The sequence below is a fragment of the Schistocerca nitens genome, chromosome 5 (genome assembly GCF_023898315.1).
Source record: "Schistocerca nitens isolate TAMUIC-IGC-003100 chromosome 5, iqSchNite1.1, whole genome shotgun sequence".
In the NCBI taxonomy this organism is placed as follows: Eukaryota; Metazoa; Arthropoda; class Insecta; order Orthoptera; family Acrididae; genus Schistocerca; species Schistocerca nitens.
The window spans coordinates 282431029-282453337 of NC_064618.1; the positions used below are offsets into that span (position 1 = coordinate 282431029).

General features: G+C 41.1%; 1 protein-coding gene across 1 annotated transcript in view; it reads right to left on the reverse strand.

Annotated features, from left to right (window-relative positions):
* Positions 1-15413: 15413 nt before the first annotated feature.
* LOC126260392 (carboxypeptidase B-like) overlaps positions 15414-22309 on the reverse strand; it is a 131779-nt gene continuing 124883 nt past the window's right edge. Inside the window, exon 8 of the mRNA XM_049957720.1 lies at positions 15414-15604. Within this exon, the coding sequence (XP_049813677.1) occupies positions 15414-15604 (191 nt within the window). The remainder of the gene's footprint in view (positions 15605-22309) is intronic.

Here is a 22309-nt window from a genome sequence, read left to right on the forward strand (position 1 = left end):
ACCATTATCCCCCCCCCATGAACCATGGACCTTGCCGTTGGTGGGGAGACTTGCGTGCCTCAACGATACAGATAGCCGTACCGTAGGTGCAACCACAACGGAGGAGTATCTGTTGAGAGGCCAGACAAACGTGTGGTTCCTGAAGAGGGGCAGCAGCCTTTTCAGTAGTTGCAGGGGCAACAGTCTGGATGATTGACTGATCTGGCCTTGTAACATTAACCAAAATGGCCTTGCTGTTCTGGTACTGCGAACGGCTAAAAGCAAGGGGAAACTACAGCTGTAATTTTTACCGAGGGATGCAGCTTTACTGTAGGATTAATTAATGATGGCGTCCTCTTGGGTAAAATATTACGGAGGTAAAATAGTCCCCCATTCGGATCTCCGAGCGGGGACTACTCAAGAGGACGTTGTTATCAGGAGAAAGAAAACTGGTGTTCTACGGATCGGAGCGTGGAATGTCAGATCCCTTAATCGGTCAGGTAGGTTAGAAAATTTAAAAAGGGAAATGGATAGGTTAAAGTTAGATATAGTGGGAATTAGTGAAGTTCGGTGGCAGGAGGAACAGGACTTCTGGTCAGGTGAGTACAGGGTTATAAATACAAAATCAAATAGGGGTAAGACAGGAGTAGATTTAATAATGAATAAAAAATAGGTGTACGGGTAAGCTACTACAAACAGCATAGTGAACGCATTATTGTGGCCAAGATAGATACGAAGCCCACACCTACTACAGTAGTACAAGTTTATATGCCAACTAGCTCTGCAGATGACGAAGAAATTGATGAAATGTATGATGAGATAAAAGAAATTATTCAGGTAGTGAAGGGAGACGAAAATTTAATAGTCATGGGTGACTGGAATTCATCAGTAGGAAAAGGGGGAGAAGCAAACATAGTAGGTGAATATGGGTTGGGGTTAAGAAATGAAAGAGGAAGCTGTCTGGTAGAATTTTGCACAGAGCATAACTTAATCACAGCTAACACTTGGTTCAAGAATCATGAAAGAAGGTTGTATACATGGAAGAATCCTGGAGATACTAGAAGGTATCAGATAGATTATATAATGGTAAGACAGAGATTTAAGAAGCAGGTTTTAAATTGTAAGACATTTCCAGGGGCAGATATGGACTCTGACCACAATCTATTGGTTATGAACTGCAGATTGAAACTGAAGAAACTGCAAAAAGGTGGGAATTTAAGGAGATAGGACCTGGATAAACAGAAAGAACCAGAGGTTGTACAGAGTTTCAGGGAGAGCATAAGGGATTAATTGACAGTAATGGGGGAAAGATACAGTAGAAGAAGGGTAGCTTTGAGGGCTGAAATAGTGAAGGCAGCAGAGGAACAAATAGGTAAAATGACGAGGGCTAGTAGCAATCCTTGAATAACAGAAGAAATATTGAAGTTAATTGATGAAAGGAGAAAATATAAAAATGCAGTAAATGAAGCAGGCAAAAAAGAATACAAACGTCTCAAAAATGAGATTGACAGGAAGTGCAAAATGACTAAGCAGGGATGGCTAGAGAACAAATGTAAGGATGTAGAGGGTTATATCACTAGGGGTAAGATACATACTGCCTACAGGAAAATTAAAGAGACCTTTGGAGAAAAGAGAACCACTTGCATGAATATCAAGAGCTTTGATGGAAACCCAGTTCTAAGCAAAGAAGGGAAAGCAGAAAGGTGGAAGGAGTACATAGAGGGCCTATACAAGTGCGATGTGCTTGAGGACAATATTATGGAAATGGAAGAGGATGTAGATGAAGATGAAATGGGAGATATGATACTGTGTGAAGAGTTTGACAGAGCACTGAAAGACCTGAGTCGAAACAAGGCCCCCGGAGTAGACAAAATTCCATTAGAACTATTGACAACCTTGGGAGAGCCAGTCCTGACAAAACTCTACCATCTGGTGAGCAAGATGTATGAGACAGGCGAAATGCCCTCTGACTTCAAGAAGAATATAATAATCCCAGCCGGCCGGGGTGGCCGAGCGGTTCTAGGCACTACAGTCTGGAACCGCGAGACCGCTACGGTCGCAGGTTCGAATCCTGCCTCGGGCATGGATGTGTGTGATGTCCTTAGGTTAGTTAGGTTTAAGTAGTTCTAAGTTCTAGGGGACTGATGACCTCCGAAGTTTAGTCGCATAGTGCTCAGAACCATTTGAACCATTTAATAATCCCAATCCCAAAGAAAGCAGGTGTTGACGGATGTGAAAATTACCGAACTATCAGTTTAATAAGTCACAGCTGCAAAATACTAACGCGAATTATTTACAGACGGATGGAAAAACTGATAGAAGCCGAACCTCGGGGAAGATCAGTTTGGATTCAGTAGAAATGCTGGAACACATGAGGCAATACTGACCCTACGACTTATCTTAGAAGAAAGATTAAGGAAAGGCAAACCTACGTTTCTAGCATTTGTAGACTTACAGAAAGCTTTTGACAATGTTGATTGGAATACTCTCTTTCAAATTCTGAAGATGGCAGGGATAAAATACAGAGAGCGAAAAGCTATTTACAATTTGTACAGAAACCAGATGGCAGTTATAAGAGTAGAGGGGTATGAAAGGGAAGCAGTTGTTGGGAAGGGAGTGAGACAGGGTTGTAGCCTCTCCCCGATGTTATTCAATCTGTATATTGAGCAAGCAATAAATGAAGCAAAAGAAAAGTTCGGAGTACGTATTAAAATCCATGGAGAAGAAATAAAAACTTTGAGGTTTGCCGATGACATTGTAATTCTGTCAGAGACAGCAAAGCACTTGGAAGAGCAGTTGAACGGAATGGACAGAGTCTTGAAAGGAGGGTATAAGATGAACATCAACAAAAGCAAAACGAGGATAATGGAATGTAGTCGAATTAAGTCGGGTGATGCTGAGGGAATTAGATTAGGAAATGAGACACTTAAAGTAGTAAAGGAGTTTTGCTATTTGGGGAGCAAACTAACTGATGATGGTCGAAGTAGAGATGATATAAAATGTAGACTGGCAATGGCAAGGAAAGCGTTTCTTAAGAAGGGAAATCTGTTAACATCGAGTATTGATTTAAGTGTCAGGAAGTGGTTTCTCAAAGTATTTGTTTGGAGTGTAGCCATGTATGGAAGTGAAACGTGGACGATAAATAGCTTAGACAAGAAGAGAATAGAAGCTTTCGAAATGTGGTGCTACAGAAGAACGCTGAAGATTAGATGGGTTGATCACATAACTAATGACAAGGTATTGAATAGAATTGGGGAGAAAAGGAGCTTGTGGCACAACTTGACTAGAAGAAGGGATCGGTTGGTAGGACATGTTCTGAGACATCGAGGGATCACCAATTTAGTTTTGGAGGGCAGCGTGGAGGGTAAAAATCGTAGAGGGAGACCAAGAGATGAATACACTAAACAGATTCAGAAGTATGTAGGTTGCAGTAGGTACTGGGAGATGAAGAAGCATGGAGAGCTGCATCAAACCAGTGTCAGGACTGAAGACCACAACAACAACAACAGACCAATATCATTTCTCAGACGCATTGCCTTGGTTTCATCAGCAAAATTCAATCTGCACCGTGACTTCCTGGAAGATCTTTATGCAGTCTGTATGCAATGTCGTGTTCCAAACACGCAGTGTCGACTAAGTTAACTCCCTTATCACTATGAGATAAACGTATTTGAAGCTTTGTACAAGATCTGCAGTAATTATATCCCATAATGTACAAGACGCCACCACCTACTATAATGTGTCTCTTATCGTGCATTTTATGCTACTGTGCTGGTTGTGCTCTGTGCATCCCATTATACATAGCAAATCACCAGCGTCAGTCCAACTGTTTTGTGTTGCCGGAAGACCAAGCCATTTAACTAATGCTCCGTTATTTCGACGTCTTATGACATGCTCTGACTAACACGTGTTGTTCTGAGCTCTTCTGCATTTCCGCCTTGTAGAAGCAACCTGAAATTTCAGTGCCACTATTATTCTTCAAGATGTAAGCTCTGGCCTTTGTTCTCTACACTTTGGAAACTGTGCATATCTCACTCGACCAGTTTGGGTAGTTTGACCTCTCGAATACTGTCTTGTGTTTCGAGATATGCACCAAATCACTCATATTAAATTTCTATTTACGTGGATCCTGGATTTGAATGTGATAGTATACCGTGTTCATGAGTCCGTTATCATTAAAAGCGATTGATTTCATTTTTATTGTGCTATACTTGTTTGGATTATACTATGAAATTATTGCTGGGTGGATATCTGCCCTTTTGTATCAGCCACGATGGTTAAAACGCATCCACACTTGACCTTTTATTCTTCTGTACAGACGCTCCATGAGACTCCCTTTCAGGCAGGTGAATGTTGAGTAGTGATGTATTCCATACCACTGCATCACAGTCTTGAAAGACCCATTGTAAAACTCTCCACGGTGTTCGGTTTGGAGGTTGTCCGGGCATCGATTCGTTTCTGTCTGCGACAAACACTCAAACATCTCTGCGACATTTCTACCTGTTTTTGTTTTAACAGGTAATGTCCATGCATATTTGGAGTATGTTTCAATGACCATTAAAATATAATTAAAACCATTATTCACATGTGAATATTCCCTCATACCTACAAGATTAGCCTGCCATAAGTCATCCAAACCTTTAATCATAACGTGTCTGAAAACTTAAGTTTTGCGTCTTGGTTTCTCAAACTACTGTCTCCATACTTAATCAATTATACCCCTCTCTCTAATATCAGAAATTATTAAAACAACCTGATTCGAATGAGCGGTATTACTCACAGCAGCTGATCCTATGAGTAGTGGTAGTCGAGCCATTAGCTCATGGGGATCGTCTCAGTATATATACTGAGGGTGCTGATTGCTGATTCTTGTATGCTGAACACAGATTCCATAGCCACTGCCCTACCGACAACCTAATAATAATGGTTTTATAATGTCTCTATATTTCTCACTGCGTTGGTTTGCCGTTTATCTCTTGATCTTTGGGTGAAAACTTTACTGTTTCCGAGGGTTTTAGGAAAATGAGATTCAGTAGATCTGTTGTCTTTGAAATTCCCTATCGTCTGTCTATATTGTTTTATCATTTAAACTTACAGGCTACGTATCCATAATATATGGTTTCTCACCACTGGCCGAATTTTTTGTCTATCCTAGCATCGCTGTGATGGTTAATGAAACTGGCAATAGCATCATCATCGTGGTTGTGTAATTTCGCTGAGAATTCATTGAGAGATTCAAGAACTGGTTTACAGGTTTCTCTCAGTGTATGATCTCGATCCAAATGTCCTAACCTTAACAGCCGCAACTTCCCGCGAAAGGCCTTCCGAGCAGTGATGACCTTATGCCTAGCATCGATTTCTTTGATCAGTCTGAGTAGGTTCTCGGCATATGTCTCTGGCTCCTTAACTTTCCGTTCGAAGGACTGAAATTTTCCATTTATGTACAGACGCTTTCTCCCGCCATGCACACCTATCCTTTTGGCCTGAATGCCTGACATACGTGCGAACTCGTCCGTGGTACGATGTACTCTAACTTATTCATCGCTTTTCTCATAACTGTAGATAAAGAAACTTCTCGATGTTTCGTCCACACCTATCGTCATTCAGTTTTCTTGACTTATCAATAACGAGAAACCTGTACTGGATGCTATTCCAGGTATCTGCGCACATTTTTACAAAACAATTGAATAGCATGTCGATTCCTACATGCGCCATGAAAATGTGCGTTACGCTGACGAGCCAAAGAAACTGGTACGCCTGCGTAATTCGTGTGGGGCTCCAAGAGCACGCAGTAGTGCCACAACATGACGTGGCATGGACTCGACTGACAGAAATAGTGCTGGGGGGAACTGATACCTCAAATCCTGAAAGGCTGTCCATAAATCTGTAAGAGTGGCGATGGTGATCTCTTCTGAGCAGCACGTTGCAAGGCATCCCAGGTATATAATGTTTATAACTGTGGAGTTTTGTGGCCAGCGGAAATGTTTAAACTCAGAGTAGTGTTCCTGGAGCCCTCTGTAGGAATTCTGGAAGTCTGGGGTGTCGCATTGTCCTGCTGGGACTGCCCAAGTTCGTCGGAATGCACAAATGAATTGATGCAGGTGACCAGACAGGATGCTTACGTATGTCTCATCTGTCAGAGTTTTATTTCTTCTCCATGGATTTTAATACCTACTCCGAACTTTTATTTTGTTTCCTTTACTGCTTGCTCAATATACAGATTGAATAGCATCGGGGATAGGCTACAACCCTGTCCGACTCCTTCCCAACCACTGCTTCCCTTTCATGCCTCTCGGTTGTTATAACTGCCATCTGATTTTTGTACAGATTGTAAATAGCCTTTCGCTCCCTGTATTTTACCCCTGCCACCTTCAGAATTTGAGAGAAAGTATTCCAAACAACATTGTCAAAAGCTTTCTCTAAGTCTACAAATGCCAGAAACGTAGGTTTGCCTTTTCATAATCTAGCTTCTAAGATAAGTCGTAGGGTCAGTATTGCCTCACGTGTTCCAACATTTCTACGGAATCCAAATTGATCTTCCCCGACGTCGGCTTCTACCAGTTTTTCCTTTTGTCTGTAAACAATTCGCGTTAGTATTTTGCAATTGTGACCTATTAAACTGATAGTTCGGTAATTTTCACATCTGTCAACTCCTGCTTTCTTTGGGATTAGAATTATTATATTCTTCTTGAAGTCTGAGGGAATTTCGCCTGTCTCATACATCTTGCTTACCAGATGGTGAGTTATGTCAAGACTTGCTCTCCAAAGGCTGTTAGTAGTTCTAATGGAATTCTGTCTACCCCCGGGGCCTTGTTTCGACTAAGGTCTTTCAGTGCTCTGTCAAACTCTTCACACAGTATCATATCTCCCATTTCATCTTCATCTACATCCTCTTCCATTTCCATAATATTGTCCTCAAGTACATCGCCCTTGTATAGACCCTCTATATACTCCTTCCACCTTTCTGCTTTCCCATCTTTGTTTAGCACTGGGTTTCCATCTGAGCTCTTGATATTCATGCAAGTGGTTCTCTTTTGTCCAGAGGTCTCTTTAATTTTCCTGTAGGCAGTATCTATCTTACCCCTAGTGATATAACCCTCTACATCCTTACATTTGTCCTCTAGCCATCCCTGCTTGGCCAGTTTGCACTTCCTGTCGATCTCATTTTTGAGACGTTTTTATTCCTTTTTGCCTGCTTCACTTACTGAATTTTTGTATTTTCTCCTTTCATCAATTAAATTCAATATCTCTTCTGTTACCCAAGGATTTCTACTAGCCCTCGTCTTTTTACCGACTTGATCCTCTGCTGCCTTTACTATTTCATTCCTCAAAGCTACTCATTCTTATTCTACTGTATTTCTTTCCCCCATTCCTGCCAGTTGTTCCCTTATGCTCTCCCTGAAACTCTGTACAACCTCTGGTTTACTCAGTTTATCCAGGTCCCATCTCCTTAAGTTTCCACTTTTTTGCAGTTTCTTCAGCTTTAATCTACAGTTCATAACCAATAGATTGTGGTCAGAGTCCACATCTGCCCCTGGAAATGTCTTACAATTTAAAATCTGATTCCTAAGTCTCTGTCTTACCATTATATAATATATCTGAAACCTTTTAGTATCTCCAGGGTTCTTCCATGTACACACCCTTCTTTCATGATTATTGAAGGAAGTGTTAGCTACGGTTAAGTTATGCACTGTGCAAAATTCTACCTCTTTCATTTCTTAGCCCCAATCCATATTCTCCTACTATGTTTCCTTCTCCTCCTTTTTCTACTGTCAATTCCAGTCACCCATGACTATTAAATTTTCGTCTCCCTTCACTACCTGAATAATTTCTTTTATCTCATCATACATTTCATCAATTTCGTCATCATCTGCAGAGCTAGTTGGCATATAAACTTGTACTACTGTAGTAGGTGTGGGCTTCGTGACTATCTTGGCCACAATAATGCGTTCACTATGCTGTTTGTAGTAGCTTACCCGCCCTCCTATTTTTTATTCATTATTAAACCTACTCCTGCATTACCCCTATTTGATTTTGTATTTATAACCCTGTATTCACCTGATCAAATTCTTGTTTCTCCTGCCCCCGAACTTCACTAATTTCCGCTATATCTAACTTTAACTCATCCATTTGCCGTTTAAAATTTTCTAACTTACGTGCCCGATTAAGGGATCTGACATTCCACGCTCCGACCCGTAGAACGCCAGCTTTCTTTCTCCTGATAACGACATCCTCTTATGTAGTCCCCGCCCGGAAATCCGAATGGGGGACTATTTTACCTCCGGAATATTTTACCCAAGAGGACGCCGTCATCATTTAATCATACAGTAAAGCTGCATCCCTCGGTAAAAGTTACAGCTGTAGTTTCCTCTTGCTTTCAGCCGTTCGCAGTACCACAACAGCAAGGCCGTTTTGGATAGTGTTACAGGGCCAGATCAGTCAATCATCCAGACTGTTGCCCCTGCAACTACTGAAAAGGCTGCTGCCCCTCTTCAGGAACCACACGTTTGTCTGACATCTCAACAGATACCCCTCCATTGTGGTTGCATTGATACTGGTATGCGTTGATAATACTGGGCTTGCTTCCAGACACATGTACGTACTTTAATAGTAATTCTTTTCATTCTTTTTGTTGTAGTTAGTCAGTAGACTCTATGATCTTACTGTTTCAATATTTCACACGTGATTACAGTGTTAGTTTGGTACTGGCCTATGCTGTCGTTAAGTAATCTTACACTTAGCCCTGGAAGTATTTACCCTGCTCTGATTTTGTTTTTATTAAATACCCTACAACATTCTGACTATCGATGTTTAAAAAACATTTCTTTAAAGAGACGTCAACTATTGCATCATTTTGTTGTAGGAAATCAATGCCTAGTATGCATTCTACTACCAGTCCATTAGCAATCGGGAATGGGCATTTCGTTACTCCATTTCCTATTTTAATTTCCACCTGAGTTTGCATCTTGACGTTACATGATTGAACACCAATGGCTCTGGTGATTTTCCAGTTTTATACACGGTAGGTGAGTACTTTTGTGACCTCATGAATATTATTGAACAAAAACTGGATGAAATACTGCTCATCATAGCACCTGTGCCTGTTACGATCATGATTGGTATATTTCCCACTACAGCATTTGAAACGATCAGAATTTATTTCTCGTCAGATGCCCTCATTATCATTTTAAAGCAATAAGTTTACTGTATTATCTTCGTTGCCCACAGAGCCAACATTTGAGGGTGCAATGTGGGTGGACTTTGTTGACCCCATTTTTAGCAGGTCGTGGCTCTTCCAAAATTTCAGTGATGTTTACAGTCGAATTCTGTGTGCAGTGATCATCTTCAACAACTCGATTTCATATTGGAACACCATGCCCGATATCGTTACTTTTGCATAGGCGGCTGGTTGTGATCTTCCCTCTGGGAATTCCACGTATCGTTGTTGTTGTAGTTGTCATTATAGTTCAGCCACTGCCTGTTACTACTGCCTTAATACCGTGGGTGACAGCAGTTGTTATTCCGTTTATTGAGTTCACTGGACCACAGTCTAAATGTTGTGCATTACATGACGTAATTTAAGCGAATCTCTCTTGTTCTGATGGGGATGTACCAATGGGCACAAAGTGGAGAGGATTGTACTGTACTGTCATTGTTATTGTTATGATTAGTTATTATAATGATTAATCAATTTAGCATCTCTTGTATGAGGTCAGGTGAGTCCAGCACAGATGTAAAGTGTACAGTGTCATTCTCACATCCTTCGACCAGTTTGTCCCTAAGATAAAATGGCAGTTTATACTTTAATGTCCTAAGAATGTCTCGATTAGCTATGGGCTCGTCCAAGTATCTTGTTTACCCTGTCTACTATTAAAGGAGTCTTTGTTAAAGATCTCCTTTTGGAGTCTTTCCTAGACACACTGAGACTAGTCCTTAGCTGAAAACACTCGCGCAAACTGCGCATAATCTTGGAATTCTCTGCAGTCTCAGTGGCCCAAAGGGTGGCTTCTACCTACATCAAACTTGCGATGAAGTGAATTCTTTGTTGATGGATTCAGGACCTCAGTAGTACACCTTCAGATGACTGGACGAAAACAACTGGATGATTGCCATTTTGATCTGGTGTGAACACTTGAAATTGTGTTTCAATAGACTTGCATTGATTAGGACAGATGAAAATAGGGCTGCTGCCTTGATCCCATAGAATGCAGTGCTGGGTGACATGCATGTATTATTTAAATCATTGTCATATCTTCTCTCATATACTGTAGGACTTACGTGCTCGTGTTCTACTCTGACAACAGAGATAGTCTAATTAGTTCCTCTCCATGAAACCGATATTAGTTCCCGATGGATGATACTGATTTGTGACACAATGTTTTCTCACCATCTCAGCAAGTCCTTGTCTAGCATTGTTGCCATTTGGTTACTGTTGAAGTTTCTCCTTTAGACAATACCTCACGAACTGCCTTTGAATAAAATGCGGCAATTCTGAATTCAGTCCTCCATAAATATGGCTATCACCATTTGAAATCCACTTGGTATAATCTTTCTCAAACTCTCTCTTTTGTGTCAAGCTGAAGTTTAACTGTAGCCTCATACTCTGCATGGAAATTCTCTAGCTTTGAATCTAGCCTGCGTACAGGTAATTGGTCATCAGACAATTGTTTCATTGTATTTGGTAGGCTCTTCTACGCATCTTTCAATGCAGTGATTTTGGTAGTTATGGCAATTTGACCGGTTAACATCTCATTTTGTTTTAATGTTAAATTTGATGTAATGATAGCTAAGCCTGCTATCTAAGAGGTAGTATAAGTAGCATCATGACACATGGTAGATATTTCATTATGAAATTCGTCACTTTTAGCTGACATTTCATTGAACGTAGCTGACATCTGAGTACAGAATTGTTCACTTTGAGATGACAATTTATTTGAAATTTCCCGCGTCGTAGCTACTAATCTGCGTAGCATTACGGTATTGTGATCCCGTATTTCGTTAGTGGCGGGACTAACCATAGAGTTAATCACTTCGCTTTCAGCACGCGATTCAGTTTCCCAGGCCGAAGCATTTATGCCATCTCTTGTCACATCAGCGATTTCGTTCTCATTGGCACTAAATCCTGTTTCATGAAGGGTTCTGCGTTTCATGTTAAACAATTTCCCTATCCTTAGAAGAATATGTAAAATGACTGAAATCACTCAATCCAAATTAATTTCAGCATGCAAAGAATTTTTTAGATTATGAAATTACTGATATGAAACAAAAAACATTTCTGCACTATTATGAATGTTTGCGACATGAAGTCAGTTGTTTTGTACAAATATGGTACCCACTGTTGTTAAAGTTAACTACTATTCCAATATCTCCTAAAATTTAATTTACCAAGCAGTTCTCGTTTTTGAATGAGTACAACTCAAGTATAAAATCACTCTGCACTCAGGGAAACGAAAACAGCCAATGCAATCCTTATCTTTTATTTACAGCGTAGTTGGTTCAAATGGCTCTGAGCACTATGCGACTTAACTTCTGAGGTCATCAGTCGCCTAGAACATAGAACTAATTAAACCTAACTAACCTAAGGACATCACACACATCCATGCCCGAGGCAGGATTCGAACCTGCGACCGTAGCGGTCACGCGGTTCCAGACTGAAGCGCCTTTAACCGCACGGCCACACCGGCCGGCCTACAGCGTAGTGTAGACAGCCAATTTCAGTAGACAGCTAATTTCAGTAACTTTTCATCTGATGAAATTTTCTTTTTGTTTACTTCCAATAATTTTTATTTTTCATTTTGTTCTTTCTTGGCCTTTACCAGATGTATTATTCATGAAACAAATAAGAGAAGGTTACAGCAATGACACAAGAAAAATGCTTTACATTTCACCTACATGAAATTAATATAAAGTCATTTCGCCATGTTGCCAATGTAATGCATCATTTAAGAGATATAGAGAGACACGAAATGTGTTGCTAATGCTTGTCCTTAGCTCGTCTGAAAGCTAGTTGTTTGGAAGTGGAAAGCATCGCACTGACCACAGCAGGAGCATTATAGAGAAAAATATATCGTCAGGAGTCCATTTTTGATTCAACTCAAACCTCCCTCATGGCCAAAATAAAACTCCTGCCTTACCTGTTTTCTTTATATGCAGCTACAGTTTCGTTGTTGGAAAGCAGAAAAGTTTGGTGATGAAAAACGTGATAATATGTGGCGTTATGCAACAAAATAAGGTGCATTACCCAAATAAAAAGTAGTAAGCGGGTTTCATGACAAGAAATTTAGATTTCAAGTTTCGAATTATGAAAAATACAAATGTGCATATGTAGAACGATGCACTGATGGTGGACGATCGACGGGTCACCAAACCAATCGCTTTCCAATATTATTAAACAATTCAAACAGACACAAACGCTAAACACATCATCAGTGATAGGACTTTCATTGGATTACTATGAAATGGAACTGAACATGAATGTAAATGTTATAATTATTATTTGTAAAATTATCAGTAATAAAGAAATGTGTCCTTACATGAAGGCAGAAAGAAGAAGAAGGGTGATAGGGAAGTGGCTATACATCCATTAATTATTTTTTTAAGTTGAAGAACGAAATTACAGCAAAGATACGAGGTTTAATTGGACACTTGACTTGTCAGAACATTTTAATTTATGACAATAACTGATAGGGAGCTTCAGGTCAGCTAGTTTCTTCAAAGAGAATATTTATCACTGAAATAATCTTTCTGTAGACATGATACCTCTGTCAAAATGGATTATTCAAAAACAGAAGTTTTACAGCTATACCTCGGTTTTATTTTTTTAAATATACACTGGTGTCCAAAATTAAAGCAACAATCCGTTATTTCCCCGTCGTGTGACTAACTCACGATATAATTACATAAACTATCAACAGATGTCCGTAAAACCGTGTTCTGCACGGAAGATGGCATTCCGGTAAACGGACAACCACTCCAACGATGACGTCAGGACAGTTATCAAACGGGATAGTGTTTGCCGGGTAGTCCCACACAAACAGTCGGCGTGTACACAGTCAACGACGCTGCAGTATGGCGCAGAGAAGACGCCTACCAGATTTCCTGCGGCGGAGGATCGTAGGAAGAATGGAAGCCGAACAGTCGTAAACTGATGTGGCCCGATGGCTTAATGTGAATCATTCTGTTGTTTCTCGGATGTGGCGACAGTTTGTAGAGACTGTGTCCCGAAGACCAGGGCAGGGCCGACCTCGTGTGACATCAGAAAGAGAGGACCGTTATTTGGCACTAAGGAAACTATGGTACCACCTTAATGCTGCACAGAAACTGGCATATGACCTCGCAGAATTCACTGGACGTGTTGTATAGAAACAGACGATGTACAGAAGGCTTCGGTAGAGTAGCCTTTATTGTCAGAGACCTGCTGTATGTGTAACTCTGACGCGTCTCCACAGGATGCAACGTCTAGAATGGAGTCGTCAGTGTGCCACCTGGACTTTCGAAGAGTAGGCCAATGTCCTTTTCACGAGGAGTCCCGATTTGGTTTGGAGAGTGATTTTCAGCTGATTCACGGCTGGAGGGAACTTGAACACGATCTCTGGACCCAAACATTGTAGAAGGAGAGCGATATCGAGGAGAATGACTAATTGTGTGAGGAGGAATCATGTTGATCACTCTAATACCTCTTCATGAAATTGAATGGGTGAATCAGCAAGGTTTAACTGCTGCTAGGTATCGTGACGAGATCTTGGGAACACGTGTGCGGTTTTTGCGAGGTGCTGTGGGCCCAGACTTCGAATTGATGGACGATAATGTTCGACCTCAGAGAGTGTCGGTGATCGATGATTTCTTGGAAACGGAAGATACTGCACGAAAGGCCGCGTGGAGTGGCCGCGCGGTTCGAGGCGCCATGTCACGGATTGCACGGCCCCTCCCGCCGGAGGTTCGAGTCCGCCCTCGGGCATGGGTGTGTGTGTTGTTCTTAGCATAAGTTAGTTTAAGTAGTGGGTAAGTCTAGGGACCGACGACCTCAGTAGTTTGGTCCCTTAGGAATTCACACACATTTCTGCACACGTGGTGTAACTTGCCCGCTGTCCCGATTTCAATCCCGTGGAGCATTTCTGGGCTGCACTAGAGAGACGGACTGCATCGCGTCAGCATCTACCAACCAGTCTCCAAGACTTGCGAGCAGCTCTGCAGGAGGTGTGGGCGTTATTGCCTCAGCATGAGACTGACGACTTCATTCACAGCATACCCCATCGTTGTCAGGTCTGTATTGCTGCCAGAGGTGGCCACACGCCATACTAAGCAGGTTAACCAGTTGTCAGAATGTGTATGCAAATCTGTTAAGTTGGGAAAGAACATTTTTGTCTGCCGATATGCCTGTTGCAGTTGCAGTTGTTCTTTTTTTTAACTTTACTTTCACTTGTGCAAAACAAACGCAACTCTGCAAAATTTCCGTTTATTGCCTTAATTTTGGACACCAGAATATATTTCATTCTGCTTCGGTATATTTTTTATGGTCTTCTCCAACATTTTTATGGAAAATTGTATTGCGTAGTCTGTAGTTGATAAAGTATTGTTCTGGAAATACAAGTTCCTTATCTACACTTTTAATGAAATACAGGTATCGAATTTCTATTTGAAATAAATTAATTAAATAAAATAAGAAAACCAGCGACCGCAGCGTCTGTAGACACAGCATAAGGTATAGAGATATTTAATAGCAAATGAAATATAGAACAACTTTGGGTAAGGAAAGAAAGTTCTCCTTCGAAAATAGTAGAGAAAATCATGACGAATGGAATAATTCAATGAAGTTCTATTAATTTTAATCCACTTGTGATTACCTCTAGGATCAGGTCAGACACGAAAATGTATCCTACTTCACTGTTCAGCATGGTCATAGTAGTATTTTTTTTTTAAATTAATGACTTTCAGGATGTGACCATACAGCCATCTCAGTAGAGGAATGTCGTTTATGATGATACGAACTTCAGGACGACTTACCACCAGGTCCTTGAGCGGAGACAAATCACCGGCCTGGCCAGCAATCGATGGCGGGCCCCTTCGGTCAGCAATCCGCCATTCTGATCGCACAGTTACCGAGGCGGATGCCGCCATGGGAACTGGATCTTAATAATCGATTCTAATACATGATGTGTCTAAATGTAACCTGTTCACTCAATGAAAACATTGAAGTAAACACAGTTTACGTGAATACTCGAACGTGACATTTTTTCTTAGAAACGAGTATTTCTAATTCTGTTACTTATGATGCATTGCTGGAAAAGCATATTACATTTCAAGAGTGGGAATGAAGTTTACAATAGGTTTATTATTCATCTTTGCACTAATAATCAGAAAACTTATAAAGTATTCTCTGTTTATTCAAGCAATACGTGTATCATGTGCAAATGATCAGTTAGTGGTATTTCTTTTTATCCATAGTTATCAGCAACATATTTCCCATAGACGCGCACGGCTTCGAAGAATGGCGTCACTATTTTCAGGATGTCTGATGCTGGAGGGAAGAAACCCATGCTACCTCCACCGGGAAATTCGATGGTGTAGCAGAGGGCTACTCCGGCAACACTCTTGACCCAGTCATCACTGCCGCCGGCCGCAGCGTCTGCAGAAAGAGCACGAGGTACGGAGGTATGAAATATGGAACAATGTGTATTTACATATCCAATGAAGAAATTTTTATTACTGAATATAACAGAGTATCTCGACCTGGTGACTCATGCATTTGACAAGAGAATAATGCACATAATACATTAAATTTTGTCGAACGTTTTCTTGAAAGTGTCTAGAAGAAATTAGTTGCGCGCATAATTTTTTTATAATTCTTAGGAAAATACCGACATTAGAAGCAGTAATAGCAGCATGACTCCGTCAGGAGACCTCATCGACTTCGAATGTGGGCTCAACATTAGATGTCACCTGAGTAACAAACTCATCCGAGACCTTTCAACCCTTCCAAAGTTTCCCGATTGTTGTCGATGTGATTGTGAAGTGGAAACGCATAAGAACACACACAGCTAAACAAAGACCAGATAACCCTCATGTACTAATTGACAGGGGCCATCGAGCACAGCGAAGGGTGGTTGTAAAAAAAAAACATACGAAATCAGCCTAAGGTATCATTCGCCAATTCCGATTGTAAGTAGGCTGTTTAGGTTCTTATATTGGTAACGCCACGTAGCGCTCTGTATGAAAATCACTGGCTGTGCTGTGTGCAGTCTGTGGCTAGTTTGCAGTGTTGTCTGCCATTGTAGTGTTCGGCAGCGGCAGCTGGATGTGAACAGCGCGTAGCGTTGCGCAGTTGGAGGTGAGCCGCCAGCAGTGGTGGATGTGGGGAGAGAGATGGCGGAGTTTTGAAATTTGTAAGACTGGATGTCATGAACTGCTATATATATTATGACTACTAAGGTAAATACATTGTTTGTTCTCTATCAAAATCTTTCATTTGCTAACTATGCCTATCAGTAGTTAGTGCCTTCAGTAGTTTGAATCTTTTATTTAGCTGGCAGTAGTGGCGCTCGCTGTATTGCAGTAGTTCGAGTAACGAAGATTTTGGTGAGGTAAGTGATTTGTGAAAGGTATAGGTTAATGTTAGTCACGGCCATTCTTTTGTAGAGATTTTTGAAAGTCAGATTGCGTTGCGCTAAAAAATATTGTGTGTCAGTTTAAGCACAGTCATGTATAATTTTTCTAAGGGGAAGTTTCACGATGTACTACCAGGGGTCCAGTTAGCAGAGTTAAAAAGCCACACATCTTTGCAGTCAGTGCTAAGCGACGCTTCAGGAGGTCTGATGAGGGATGGCACTGGACCAGTGGATCATTGGAAACGACTGATTTGGGGTGATGTATTACGCTATACCCTCTAGCAATCCGATGGAAGGGCTTGGGTTTGGCGAATGTCTGGGGAATGGTACTTTCCATCATTTGTACTGCCAACAGTTACGTAACGACGAGACGGTCTTACGGTGTGAGGGTTACTACTGGTGGTCAGGATGCGATCCTCTCGTTGAGATTAAGAAAGGACATGAATACATTTTACAGAATTGTGTACCGTAGAGGAACACTTCGGAGACGATCATAGTTTGTATCAGCATGACTTTACACCCTGTCATAAAGCACCATCTGTGAGGCAATGGTTTGCGCACATTCGTGAAATAGACTGCCCTGCCCATAGTGCCAACCTAAACGTAATGAATCACCCGTGGGATGATTTAGAACGTTGACTTCGCTGTAGACCACAGCGTCCAACATCAATACCTTTTCTCGTTTCGGCTCTTGAGGAACAATAAACTACCACTCCTCCACAGACATTCAAAAATCTCATTCAAAGTGTCCCCAGCAGAGAGCAAGCCGTAAAAAAGATGAAGTCTGAACTCACCCGACATTGATGTTCAATAATAGCTATCTGGATACTTTTCGTCGGATAGTGTATTTTGAGAACATCAACCGGCCCACTACACGTCCATTGCCAAACCAATTTAACTGCTACTGAACAGCCGACCGAGGTGGCCGAGCGGTTCTAGGCGCTACAGTCTGGAACCGCGCGACCGCTACGCTTGCAGTTTCGAATCCTGCCTCGGGTATGGATGTGTGCGATGTCCTTAGGTTAGTTAGGTTTAAGTAGTTCTGAGTTGTAGGGGACTGATGACCTCAGATGTTAAGTCCCATAGTGCTCAGAGCCATTTTTCTACTGAACATTCTTCATCCTGTTCGACGTGTTGTGTTCTATTAGTGCAAAATTCATCCAGCTGCCGTATATCTGAGAAGAGATTTAACTATATCGTAGTTTGATTGTTACTAGATGATGTGGTACAGTATCGAACGCCTGACGCCTTTCGGAATTTTATGAATAGATATATGAGTAGATAGATTATACAGTATAATGGTACGACAGAGATTTAGAAACCAGGTTTTAAATTGTAAGACATTTCCAGGGGCAGATGTGGACTCTGACCACAATCTATTGGTTATGAAATGTAGATTAAAAATGAAGAAACTGCAAAAAGGTGAGAATTTAAGGAGATGGGACATGGATAAACTGAAAGAACCAGTGGTTGTACAGATTTTCAGGGAGAGAATAAGGGAACAATTGTCACGAATGGGGGAAATAAATACAGTAGAAGAAGAGTAGGTAGCTCTGAGGGTTGAAGCAGTGAAGGCAACAGAGGATGAAGTAGGTAAAAAGACGAGGGCTAGTAGACATCCTTGGGTAACAGAAGGAATATTGAATTTAATTGATGAAAGGGGAAAATATAAAAATGCAGTAAATGAAGCAGGCAAAAAGGAATTCAAACGTCTCAAAAATGAGATCGACAGGAAGTGCAAAATGGCTAAGCAGGGATGGCTAGAGGATAAATGTAAGGATGTAGAGGCATATCTCACTAGGGATATACTGCCTACAAGGAAATTAAAGAGGCCTTTGGAGAAAAGAGAACAACTTGTATGAACATCAAGAGCTCAGATGGAAACCCAGTTCTAAGCAAAGAAGGGAAAGCAGAAAGGTGGAAGGAGTATATAGAGGGTCTATACAAGGGCGAGGTACTTGAGGACATTATTATGGAAATGGAAGAGGATGTAGGTGAAGATGAAATGGGCGATATGATACTGCACGAAGATCTGGACAGAGCACTGAAAGACCAAAGTCGAAACAAGGCCCTGGGAGTAGACAAAATTCCATTAGAACTACTGACAGCCTTTGGAGAGCCAGTCCTAACAAAACTCTTCCATCTGGTGAGCAAGACGTATGAAACAGGCGAAATACCCTCAGACTTCAAGAAGAATATAATAATTCCAATCCCAAAGAAAGCAGGCGTTGACAGATGTGAAAACTACAGAACCATCACTTTAATAAGTCACAGCTGCAAAATACAAACGCGAATTCTTTACAGACGAATGGAGAAACTGGTAGAAGCCGACCTCGGGGAAAATCAGTTTGGATTCAGTAGAAATATTGGAACACTTGAGGGAATACTGACCCTACGACTTATCTTAGAACCTAGATTAAGAAAAGGCAAACCTAGGTTTCTGGCATTTGTAGACTTAGAGAAAGCTTTTGACAATGTTGACTGGAATACTCTCTTTCAAATTCTGAAGGTCGCAGGGGTAAAATACAGGGAGCGAAAGGCTATTTACAACTTGTAGAGAAACCAGATGGCAGTTATAAGGGTCTAGGGACATGAAAGGGAAGCAGTGGTTGGGAAGAGAGTGAGACAGGGTTGTAGCATCTCCCAGACGTTATTCAGTCTGTATATTGAGCAGCAATGAAGGGAACAAAAGAAAAGTTCGGAGTAGGTTTTAAAATCAATGGAGTAGAAATAAAAACTTTAAGGTATGCCGATGACATTGTAATTCTCTCAGAGACAGCAAAGGACTTGGAAGAGCAGTTGAACGGAATGGACAGTGTCTTGAAAGGAGGATATAAGATGAACATCAACAAAAGCTAAACGAGGATAATGGAATGTAGTCGAATTAAGTCGGGTGATGCTGAGGAAATGAGACACTTAAAGTAGTAAAGGAGTTTTGCTATTTGGGGAGCAAAATAACTGATGATGGTCGAAGTACAGAGAATATAAAATGTAGACTGGCAATGGCAAGGAAAGCGTTTCTGAAGAAGAGAAATTTGTTAACATCGAGTATTGATTTAAGTGTCAGGAAGTCGTTTCTGAAAGTAATTGTATGGAGTGTAGCCATGTATTGAAGTGAAACATGGACGATAACTAGTGTGGACAAGACGAGAATAGAAGCTTTCGAAATGTGGTGCTACAGAAGAATGCTGAAGATTAGATGGGTAGATCACATAACTAATGAGGAGGTATTGAATAGAATTGGGGAGAAGAGGAGTTTGTGGCACTACTTGACAAGAAGAAGGGACCGGTTGGTAGGACATCTTCTGAGGGATCTAAGAATCACAAATTTAGCTTTGGTGGGCAGCGTGGAGGGTAAAAATCGTAGAGGCAGACCAAGAGATGAATACACTAAGCAGATTCAGAAGGATGTAGGCTGCAGTAGGTACTGGGAGATGAAGCAGCTTGCACAGGATAGAGTAGCATGGAGACCTGCATCAAACGAGTCTCAGGACTGAAGACCACAACAACAACATGAACACGAAATCTCCATTCTCAACTGAATCTACGGTTTGTAAGATACCATGTTTGAATAAAGCAAACGGTGTTTCACTCAATTACTTTTTCCTGAATCCATGATGATTTTTTGACAAAATATGCTTTTACTCAACTGGTGGTATTTGACATCAGACTTCAGCGTGTGTGGTCTGTAATTTCATGGTTACGGTGCTTTAGCTTTTTCTGAAGAGAGTACCCAACTCTGTTTTCAAGTCAAGAGGGGCTACCCGATAAATATAAGCTCGACAAATATGAGCGCTTAATGGGGCTAATCTGTAGCGTATTCATCGCAAAATCTATTAGGAACTCCGTTAAGGGGTCGCGCCTTGACTGCTTTAAGTAGTTGTGAATGTTTACGATATCGACAATGCTTGTTTCGATATCTCTTATTTGTGAATAGGTGCTGCGGCCAATCACTGGTGTGGTATTATCCCAACTCGCCAATAAATTTTTAAATTCAAAATTTAATCTCCTTTTTTTTTGTCGGTTGCCTTCAATTTCAACGCCAGACAAAATGTTGGATAAGATCCGTTCATTGACTACGTAAGGTTAGAAGTTTCTAGAATTTCCCGATTAATCTTTCGCCTGTAAATGACTGTGGAAATTATTATAGGTTTCACACAAACACAAACTGCCACAAAGTCTCTTGGATCAGTTTCCCTGCATTCTCCTTTTGTACAAAGTGTGCAGTAGTTTGTCGACTCTGAACTAAACGTTCTTAGTTGGTCGTTTAAGTAAGTTATTACTGACTTTCAGTTCTGACAAACATAAATACTTTTCCAGCTTTCTATACCACGTTTTTGGCTTCGTAGTTCTTGAAATATCACCGTAGTCACAACTGCTCCCTCCTTTGTGGCCCTCTTGAAAAGATTATACCTGTTTTGCAGTCAGGAGGTTTAAAATATTTCTTTCCCATTCGGGCTGTCGAGCAATTTACTCGAGGCAGTTGTCTGACGCTTCTAGTATGTAAGCCTAAATAGTTCTAGAAAGTTCAGAAGTCTTCCATCCTTTCTATTCATCGAAATTTCGACTTGACTGTCGCGGAGACTATTACTAATCAGCCTAGCGATCCCAGAACTACTCATATCAGTGACTTTCCCTTCTGTTCAAATGGAATCTCGTTGCTGTTTGGCTATTGACAGAAAATTCTCGAGGAGCTGTGGAAATCTCACCTTAGGTAACACCCTTAAAATATAGTGGGGGTCTCATCCTCATAATTTATTTTTCCAGATTATAAGTTACATATTTATCAAGTGCATATGAGGTTCCTCTAGCCTTCACATAGTTACACTTAGTTTTATATGTCATCCCCTATAGAACGCTTCTCCCAACACTGGCGGTGTTGTGATGATGTAATTTATTGTTATACAACACAGTTGTCCCATCTTCGCCACGAACACTTCTCACTGACGTACTTCTCTGTGCAAGTTTCGGGCTCTGACCGTCTTCGAAGGACTGGATATGGTCAAAATACAACACTTGTTTTACGTAAGTGAAGCCATGAGCACTGCATCTCCTCGTATGCAGTATATTTCCTCCGTAGTTTAGTTCAGAGAGTAATATGGCTGGTTAAAAATTCTTTAGCCTTTCCAGAGTTATGTTTAGTTTCACGTGTCATCCCCTTCGAACCCTCATCACCATCTCGAGATGCATTAGGGCTGTGGCTGCGTCACACAACTTTTTTGGTGGAAATATCTCTAGGGGTTCCTTATTACTCTTTCACCTCACCCCTTCACTCTCACGTTCCGACCCTTCAGTGTGCTACAGCTGTTTCGACCGGCTTATTTTTTAATCCTGGTGCTAGCTAATACAATGATAAAATCACGCGTACCTAGTTTGACCAAATATTTACAACGGTTCCAGATTAGTGTCGGAACTGACACACATACAACTACGTTACCAACATTATACTGCACCTTCTGCAGAAGCAGAATTCTGATATTTGTATCCAAGAGGAGCTCCAAAACTACACAAGGTTATTCTTAAGTACCTTCAGGCTTTCAGAAAACGGTTGTGTAGAAGTTACAAGACATATAGGAAACAGAGAGACATCAGTGGATAGAGCACCTCTCCAAATTTTTAACGCACTTGACAGGTCCTCAGTGTTTGCACAGTTTGTAACGTGACAAACGTCGATAGATGCGTGCTATTCATTCAAGTCACTGATATGAACTGCCCGGGAAAGAGCA